We start from the raw sequence: 10,050 nt of genomic DNA, 5'->3' as shown, positions 1-10,050 counted from the left end.
GCACCACATAAGCAGAAAAAAGCCGGAAGTGGCGCTGTGGCTCAAGTAGTAGAGCGCTAGCCTTGAGCTGAAGAGCTGAGGGACAGCGCCCAGGCCCAGAGTTCAGGCCCACGACCGGACCCCCCCCAAAAAAAGTGCACTATTTTTCTTTTCTTTTTGTCTTGTTCATTTATCTTTGAGAGGACAAGAGAGCATAGAAATAGAGGTACAGAGGGGGAACAAATGCAGTAGTGGTACTCAGTAGACACTATGTTGAAAATGAACTATACAACTTGTGAGTAGAGACAGGTGGGAAAAATAAGAGAGCAAAGGAAAGGGGGGACATTATGGAAAAAGAAATATATTCATTAGCTATCTTATGTAACTGTAACTCTTCTGCTTTTGTTATTATAAAGGTGACATACCATTTTAAGCCAGGCGCTGATGACTAACACCTGTAATCCTAGCTACTCAGAAGGCTGAGATCTGAGAATCAAGGTTCAAAGCCAACCCAGGCAAGAAAAATTCATGCAATTCTTATCTTTCACTAACCACTCAAAAACCCTAAGTGGCTCAAAGTGGGAGAGGCCTAGCCTTGAGCAAAAGAGCTCAGGAACAGTGCTTAGGCCCAGAATTCAAGCCCTATGGCCAACAAAAAAGAACTTTGCACTGCTACTAATGGAACCCAAAGGCATAACCTCTCTGAACATTTAAAAGACTATTAAAAATGAACTCCAGGAAATGGAAGCATAGGTTTTTGTTGTTGTTGTTGTTGTTGTTATTGGTGGTGGTGGAATTTGTGTTTTGTTTTGTTTTCCTTTGGAGGGCCAAAGGGGAGCACAGAAAGGAAGGAAAGGTAAACAAATGCAAGCGTGCTATTCAGAATACTTTATGTTGAAAATGACCTCTGTAATTGTGGGCAGGGATGGGAGGGAAAAATTGGGGGGAAAGCAAAGGAAGGAATGATGTTGTCCAAAAAAGAAATGTACTTATTACCTGGTTTATGAAATGGTAATTCCTCTGTACAACCCCTTCATAATAATAAAATTATATTTTTTAGACAAAGAATTTTGCACTGCTACATAGATTGTGGTGTATATTCTCCAAGATACATTTGCAGAGTAGCAAGACTTGATCTGTGGGCAAAATAACCCTAAGTAACACTAGAAGAGACCCATTAAACACTGACTCACTCCCACAGACACTGGAATGAAGAGCCCTCTCTGATACTCTTTATCTTTGTTACAGACCTTAGACTAGGGTTTCTCAATCTCAGCAGGACTGATATTCTAAGCCAGATCACTGTTGGCTATGGAGGACTGTGTACATTACTGGATCTTTAATTGCATCCCTGGCCTCTACAAATAGATACTCGTAGCATTTCTCAGGTGTGTCAACCAAAAATGTCTCCAGAGATTTTTTTACAAGTCCTTGGAGAACAACATTGCCCTTGGTCAGGAACAACTGCCCTAAACAAACAATTATCCTCAAAGGCCCAATACTAACTGTGATTCACCTATGAACACTAGCCAACTCATTTATCTACCATCTTCAAATGGGAAATCCTTGGACTCCATGGAAGCTGTTATGTGTGGGCTCCAGGTTATCTTCACACTCATTTATGGTAGTATCCACACAAGTGGTTTTCATCCCTATCAGACACAGTGCTTTAAAAACAAACCAAAAAAAAACACAAAAACCACAAATGTTTTCTAATGTCCTTCAAAGATTGTAACACTGTATCTATAGACACAAATGATTAAATTTCAATATAAAGTCCTAGTTTCATGTAAAAGAAAATAGACAAGATTTTATAACAAAACACACAATTTCAGACAAGACTACTATAATGAAGTATCTTCTCCAAACCCAAAGCTCACATTTCCAAATTGATCTAGGGCAGAACAATTCCACCCCTTCTGTCTATCCAAACCCTCTCCTTATTAGTCACAATAGTCAGCAACTTCTGACCCCCTACTAGGAATGGAGTCCAAAGGCTGTGTCACAAAGTAGATGGGGGAAGGGATCTGAAGTCAGACCACTTCAAGTAGATGGGGGAAGGGATCTGAAGTCAGACCACTTCAAGATAACTGCTCCACTTAACTGCAACGGTAGTCACGAAAGTCACTATAAACCTAGTTTTTATCTATTAGTAAAGGATGCCAGCATACTTTTCGAGTTTGTTGTTTGTTTTGGGATTTATTTTTTTTATTTTTTTATTTTTTGCCAGTCCTTGGGCTTGAACTCAGGGTCTGGGCACTGTCCCTGAGCTTCTTTTGCTCAAGGCTAGAACTCTACCATTTGAGCCACAAAACCACTTCTGGCTTTTTCTGTTTATGTAGTACTGAGGAATCGAAACCAGGACTTCATGCATGCTAAGCAAGCCCTCTACCACTAACCCACCTTCCCAGCCCCAGAGCTTTTATAAAAGTTAAATGCGAGGGCTGGAAAGGTGGCTCAGTGGTAGAGGGCTTGCCTTGCATGTACAAGGCCCTGGGTTTGATTCCTCAGCAGCACATAAGCAGTAAAAAGCCAGAAGTGGTGCTGTGGCTCAAGTGGTAGGGTGCTAGCCTTGAACTGAAGAGCTAAGGGACAGCTAGCACCCAGGCCCAGAGTTCAGGCCCACAACCAGGAAAAAAAAAAAAAAAAAGATAAGTGAGAATGTAGAGAAGCTACTGATGCACCTACAGTGCATATACTTGATAAATTTTACCTATAGAAGTTGTATTATTATTCTTGAATCCACAGTTTCCTAACTTTTGCTCATCTTATTCTAATAGAAAAGATGGGTGACTGAATATCTATCAGAGACAGTTTTTCATTCACTTATGACCTTTCATCCCAGTTGGAGAGCCAATCTGCCTTACATGTCATAAAGAGTAGATAACCTGGAGCTCAGATTATGGTAGTTTCATGTACAACTGATACCCAGCCATGGTCACTGTCTCTACATAATTTAGGCCCATACAGCCCATTAGCCAAGAAAAGATGACAACTCTTCCAGTAAAAGTACTACATGCAACCTGTATGTTGTCTCAGGAAATGACTGTTGAAGGCCACTCATATCTAGGTGAATTAATTCCTTAGAGCAACAAACACCACCCCTAAACATCCTAGTGAGAAAGTTGACAAAGTATAGCAACAGCTAGAGACGTATTTTAAAATAAACTTATTCCAAATAAGTATTCTGAATAAATATAATCATAGCACATACTTAAAGTAAGTTCATGGGCCCCCAAAGAAATAAGCACAATTCTGTACGTGGAGAAATATCCTACCTATAAATAGAAATGGAAACTGTAATTTACATAAACACCAATCTATAAGAAGAAAACCAGAAACTGCCAATTGTTACAAGCCATCCTACGTTAACCCTCCAAGATGTTAACAACTTCTGCTGAGATTACTAAGGGACTGCTGAGGGGTGAGCAATGGAGGGATGGGAGGACTTGATTCCTTTGCTTATTTATAGTTTCCAATGTTTCTAACAGTGCTGTTATAAATAAAAATTTTTATTATCTATTGAAAATTCATGAGATTTGGGGCAAGAATTTATTTTAGGTGAACTCTTCCTTAGACTCAAGGATAAACCAAGTATCCCTATCTCTTACACATGGCCTAAGATTACTCTTGCTCCCCTCCTTAAATCAGAAAGGCTCACAACTTAGCTGCTTTCTTCTTTTTTTTTGGTCAGTTGTGGGCCTGGGTGCTGTGCCTGAGCTTTCCAGCTCAAGGTGAGCACTCTACCACTTCAGCCAGAGCCACTTCCTTAGCTAACTTCCTTCTTCTTCATCCTCCTGCAGACCTCACAGGTTTGCCACTATAAGAAGGCAGCATGGGGTACAAGAAAATCTCACCACTAGTTTTGGCTAATTTCTGAGGGACAACAGACAACACTGTGTAGTGAGATATTGTTCCTAAATCACTGACACTGCATAAGGGCAAATCCACCTCAGAGGAGTGACTTACTAAATAAAAACTAAACCCAGATTTTTTTTTATGTTGCTATTTGAAACCTATAGGTTCCCCTAAATTTTCACACCAAAAGCTTATGCGGAATAATATGTGTGCCAAGAATAAAAAACCATTCTGATAGGCATGCATTTGGATAGTTAGCTAGGGGAAAAAATACACCATGAAGATGTCAAGAGCCAACTGGGCAGTGGCTCAGGCTTGTAATCCTAACTGCCCAGGAGGTGAATAGGGAAGATGTCAACTTGAGACCTGTCTGGGCAAAAAGTTCATGAGAACCTACCGCACCCAACTAAAAAAAGGTAGGCCAGTCACAAGAGGCTTACCCCCTGTCATACTAAGGTACTTAGAGGTGGAGGAAGACAGTGTATCTAGGGCAGCCATGGCAGTAAAGCTTCTCAGCAAAGAGAAAGTGGGCATAGTAGTACACAGCTATTATCCCAACTATGGGGTGGGGAGAAAAAAAATAAGATTGTCAAAGTTCTAGCACATGCCAGAGCAGAAAGACCCTATCTTGATTAAATTTTTAAAAAGGCATGGCTCATGAAGTCCTGAGTTCAAACCTCAGAACTGTCAAAGATGAAGAATAGGAGAGAAAAACTGACCTCCACCAAAGTAGGGAACAACAGAACTTAAACTCAGACTATCTGAAGCCTTTATTAAAAAGGTCCTATATTCAGAGCACTACAAAAAGATACACTAGCTGTCTTCCAAAGAATCCTGACTGTAGTCTAAAAACTAGTAATACATGGCAGACTCTGATAAAAAGTAATACTAGTTTAAAACTGTTCTAATAGTATAAGAAAGGAGAGTCACCTGAAATAATCTTGAAAAAAAAAAGGTTTAAGAATTATTTGTATGGGGGGGTAGGGGTAGAGAGATCCTGGGGCTTGAACTCAACACCTGCACTCTGTCCCTGAGCTTTTTTGCTCAAGGCTATCATTCTACTACTTGAGCCACAGCTCTACTTCCAGCTTCTTGGGGGCTGATTAAAGATAAGAGTCTTCTAGACTTTCCCGGCTGAGCTGGCTTTGAACTGTGATCCTCAGATTTCAGCCTCTTGAGTAGCTAGGATTACAAGCTTGAGACATTGATGACAGGCTTTGATTCCAGAATTTTTAAGTTCTACCCATAATGGATTTCTATACTTAATCCAGCCATTTATTCATCCTGGTCTTTATCCCCAAGTAAAAGGTGGCAGAAATGCTCAGCCACCAAAAGCAAACCTCATAAGGTAAAACTCACCATCAGAGCCTTTGGGCTAAAAAATACAAGTTAAGGAACAAGGGCCTTCTTAAGAGGCTGGGACTCACCAACATCACAAGGTCTGTGGCTGGCATCTTCCTCTCCCGAAATCCCAGCCCTGAGCCCCTCCTTCAGCAGTGTCTGTAAAAGGGGAACAGGTCTGTTTACTTGGTAGAGCTTTATGGAGTCTCCCCAGCCCGCCTCGATTTCCAAAACAGCCAAGTCCAGGTTCTCTCTCCCTCCTGGAAGATCCACACTCTACCCACCCAAAATGAGAAAACCAGAGTCCTGCTGCTACTGACAGACAGACGATACTAACCCGGACCCAGACTCCCACAAAGCCCGAACCTGGGTCCCCCCCAGGCCGGGCATCTCACACTGAGGGCGAAGGGAAAGGGTCCCCAGAGTCCAGCCGAGCACCTGCGTGCCTAGCGCACCCCACTTCACCCCGCCACGAGCGCGGGGCTCCCGGGGAGCTCGCTGCACCGCGGCCTCCCACCGCCCACACCCGGAGCCCCAGCCCACCAGGCCTCGACCACCCAGCCGCCTCACCCAGCCGGCCCGGCCCGGCCCTCCCCGCCAGAGCCCGCGGTCGCACCTCCACCTCCTCGGGGCAGCCGCCGCCGGCCAGCTCCTCCCTCCCAGAAAACTCACCTCCCGCGTTGCTTCCCCAAGCGCCACAGACCCCGACTGCCTAGCGCAGGCTCCGCCCACCGCCGCTGAGATTGAAGGCGGGACCCGAGGCCCCGCCCCGTCCTCCCGGAAATGGCCCCAGAACCACCTCCCTCCTGGCGTGCACTGGGCCCCGCCCTTCACCGCATAGGACGTCACGACGCCGGCGGCAGACACACCCTTTCTCCCTCCACCCCCGCAGAACGTGTGCGCCGCCTACTGGCGGGCTCGGAGCTTTGTGCTCCACCTGGGAAGGTCTCTGGTGGCTTGAGAAGGGCCCTCTGTCTGTCCCTGAGGGTTACCTGCTTCTTCTCCAGCCTATCCTTGTTGAAAGCTGACTTTCTGGATGCAGTGGATGACTCTGAGCCCCTAGAGAGTTTTCCCACAGAAAAACCGGCCCCACCAAGCTACTGGACCTAGAGTTTCATGGGTCTCTTCCCTGGGTTAGAGACCTGACTTGTCCCCAAGGTTGACGGAACCTGAAGAAAACTACATGCACAGTTGTTCAATGGAAATAACATCCCCGAACTTGTCTCTCAAAAGAAAATAAGGACTATGGGTTCTTATTTTCAGGAGCGATATTGGGAATCAACTATAGTCAAAAGGGTCCAGGGTCACAAAGGTCACCATCCATTTCTAGCTGAAAAGCAAAAATCGACTCTCAAATAGGTTTGTTACCACTGATTGAGGTTGTTAGGATACTTATTTAGGTGAAACAGAAGGCAGTATCTTTGAATCTGTGACCTGCTTACAGTATGCTTTTTTCATAGATTACAAGAAGTCTAGATGCACTCTCAGGATCCAAATAGGAATTAGGTACCAACAAGTTACCCAGTTCCATATCCACTTGTGAAATATTGCTAGGACGCCCAAATAAGAGCCTTATCATCACTACCATCATGTTTTTCTGGTGCTTTTAGGATGAAATTCCTTGTTATCAACACCTGCCCTCCTTTGCATTGTTTCCCAGACAAGTGAGTGCCAAAAAAAAAAGGCCCCCAAGAAAATCAGCCCGGGTATCATTGGCCTTCCTCGTCCTTATTTTACCAGAAATTACAGATATCTATACCCTCCAGATCCCCCTGAATTCAACACTAACACCCCATATGCTTTCCTTCTCAATCAGTAAACAGACAGCAATGTCCAGGGGCCTCCTACCAATGCCTGCTCATCAGGAAATACATAACATCCCTCCCTTTTCACCTCCCATCCCCTCCCACGTTTTATTTCTTCTTCTGATTACAGGAAACCCCTCCCAGTCTCCTTAGCTTCCACTTCCTATTGTTTGATCTAGAATTTATGCACCCAGACTGGCAGAATGGGAACTGATTCCTTTCTGACACCAGCAGGCAACCTAATTCTTCCAGAAACACAAACTGTAACAATCATTGATTGGTCATGACTCCCTTGGGTAGATTTAGGTATACACACTTCATACCAGTAAATCTGGCTCTGATGAAAATGGACATTGCCCATGACCAAGTTAATGAAGCCCCACACTTCACACATAGGCACAAACTCCCCCTCTAAAAAGTGGGTATGCCCTTCCCATGCCTCCACTCCTGTCCTTGACATCCTTTGCTCAGCTGGAGTCCTTCTTTGGTGGCTCACCACGGGTCTGATGGCAGGTAGATCTGAGGCGGTTTGAAGCCTGAGTACTGTACTAGAAACAGTTGGCCCACAAGAGAATCCCTCGCAGGAAACCAATGAGCTGTTCACAGAATACCAGAGCAGCTGCAGGAAACCAGCAAACAGCTCCAGCTTTAGTATGGGTGGATCACAACAGAACTGTCCATCAATGGGGAAAGAGGCATAGGGAATATCCACAGCAGAAAGCAAATGCCCAGAAATGGCTACCCAGCAAGGAGTACCAAGACCCGAGTCTCTGTGATCTGATGGCTTGAGTGAGATCCTTGGCCTTCCCAGATACATGTCCCAGGTGTCAATTTCCCAAGTCACTGTGATCAGCCCTCAGAAAACTATAAAGTATTCCCAAGGAAATACTTCCCAAAGAGACTCTCATCTTGGACTATTCAGCCAACCCGGAAAAACATCAAAAACAGAGGATGACTTTACCAAAAATCAAACCAACACAAGCTTCCTTTGGCAGAAGGAAACCAGCAGGAACCGCAGAACAGCTTTGAAGGCAAGTAGACAGTCTCTACTCAAACACCATTGTCTTTGACTCATTTTCATCCAGATGAAATGCTTGTTTGGGTGGTACTGGGGATTGAACTCAAGCACTCTGTCACTTAAGCCACACCTCCAGCCCCAGATTTTCACTTTTTTGCATGTTGAAATAATTAAAATGACTTGAATATAAAGCTGGCACTCAGATTAAACCATGTGTTGCAGCCTGCAGGACATCTTGGACAGCTTGGCTTTTAGGTTTCATTCACAGTCCTCTGTCCAGCTCTTCCTTTACCAATATACAAGGTTTTTCCCCCCTCCACTGCCAACCAACCCAGCAGGTGGGAGGGGGTGGGTGATGCCTTCAGAGATTCATGATTCTTTAAGATCAAAGGGGAAACATGACATTTCAACCATATCCAAGCTGTGCATCCTGTGAGGTTAACAGCTAAAAGAAGTCAAATAGGGCAGTGTTTGTGGAATGCACAGAAGGTAACAGCCTCATACTCCTGATTCCTAGTGCTTGGTTGCTTCTTCTGTTCTTTTGTTTTCTTTTGAAGGCATCTTCAATTTCAACTTACTGGATTTTGCAAGCCAAAGGCAAGGCGATTTTTGAGTTTGTTTTTGTGCTAGGAGAGGGGCTTGAACTCAAGGCCCAGGCTGATGCACTACCACTTGAGACACATCTCCATTTCCCACTTTTTGTGGGTTAATTAGAAATAAGAGTCTATTGGATTTGTCCACCGGGGCTGGCTTCAAAACTGGACTATCAGATCTCAGCATCCTGAGTAGCTAGGATTACAGGCAGAGCCACTGACAACTGGCAGCAAGTTATTCTAACTGCATGATTTGGCCTTCTGGTTGCAAAATGGGGGTTAATAATATTTCTCTTATTACTATTGTGACAACTGTACCCACGTTTATGTACATGTGTGACCTGCCCCACAACTGGGCATGTTCAAACAAAGCCCCAATCAGAACTTTGTGATGTTAAGACCAATGTAGCTTGACACATTGGTCAAGACCTAATTCTAACACATTGAATTGTCCTTCTAGCAAACCCTACCTCTCTAGGACTCCCCAGTCTTGCCTGAAAGCCACCAGATTTCTGTATGTCTGCTGATCTTATTGCTTATAGATTCTGAATCCCAAACCCAGCAGACTCAACACCCATGTTTATAACAGCTTGGTGTTTGGGGAAGGGGGTTGTTTTACTTTTGTTTTGGTGATAGTTGAGGTTGAAATCAGGACTTCATGCTTGTTAGGCTGGTGCTCTAGTGCTGAGCCATGCCCCCAGCCCTGTTTTGTGGTGGTTATTTTTAGGATCAAGTATACTTTCTGCTCAGCTAGCCACAGTCGCTGAAATCACAGATGCACATTACCACATCCAGCTTTTCTCAGTGGACATAAAGTGGGCTTACCTGGAACCAAGATCCTCCCAATCTCAGCTTCCCAAGTACCTAGGGTTTCAGGTATCAGCCCTGAAACCAAATTATTGGATAGAGGAGAAATTTTCTTTTCTTTGGGGGGGGGGTCCAGTCATGGAGTCTGAACTCTGGGCCTGGGCGCTGTCCCTCAGCTCTTCAGCTCAAGGCTAGCACTCTACTACTTGAGCCACAGCGCCACTTCTGGCTTTTTTTTTCCTGCTTATGTGGTGCTGAGGATTCGAACCCAGGGCCTCATACATGCAAGGCAAGCGCTCTACCACTGAGCCACCTTCCCAGCCCGAGAAATTTTCTTTCTATCTTCCAGGAGTTCAATAATTTGTCTAAAAATATGTGAGCTGACAGTAGACAGATTAATGGGGGCGAATCATATGGATTTATTCTCTGCCTATGCTTGGAAGCCCCACAAAAGATGAGACTTGAAGACAGAGTTGAAACTTATATAGCGTCTTGAGCTACAGAAAGGACTAGGAGCTAAAGGTTCTGGCAAGGTGGAAGGGCAGCAGGTATGAGAAGGAAAGGAATGATTGGTAAATATCTTGTTATGCAGAAAAAAAAATCAAGCTGCAGAATTTCCTCAAAAGGAAAGTGCTAACTGTCATGAAGT

The 10,050-nt window shown here is 44.4% G+C and overlaps 1 protein-coding gene across 3 annotated transcripts in view; it reads right to left on the bottom strand.

Annotated features, from left to right (window-relative positions):
• Positions 1-5,906, bottom strand: part of Sgpl1 (sphingosine-1-phosphate lyase 1) — a 42,054-nt gene extending 36,148 nt beyond the window's left edge. Inside the window, exons 1-2 of one of the 3 annotated variants that reach the window (XM_013017205.1) lie at positions 5,851-5,906; positions 5,265-5,337 (exon numbers count right to left, since the gene is read on the bottom strand). In XM_013017205.1, coding sequence (XP_012872659.1) covers positions 5,265-5,291 — 27 coding nt within the window. In that variant the 5' untranslated portion in view covers positions 5,292-5,337; positions 5,851-5,906. Of the gene's footprint in view, positions 1-5,264; positions 5,338-5,748; positions 5,767-5,794 lie in introns of those variants that run through there. The other 2 variants (XM_013017206.1, XM_013017207.1) reach the window with 2 other exon arrangements.
• Positions 5,907-10,050: the final 4,144 nt, after the last annotated feature.

Source organism: Dipodomys ordii, unplaced genomic scaffold (genome assembly GCF_000151885.1).
Source record: "Dipodomys ordii isolate 6190 unplaced genomic scaffold, Dord_2.0 Scaffold34, whole genome shotgun sequence".
Classification (NCBI taxonomy): domain Eukaryota; kingdom Metazoa; phylum Chordata; class Mammalia; order Rodentia; family Heteromyidae; genus Dipodomys; species Dipodomys ordii.
The sequence above is the reverse complement of the archived record's forward strand: the minus strand, read 5'-3'. Positions and strand labels throughout refer to the sequence as shown.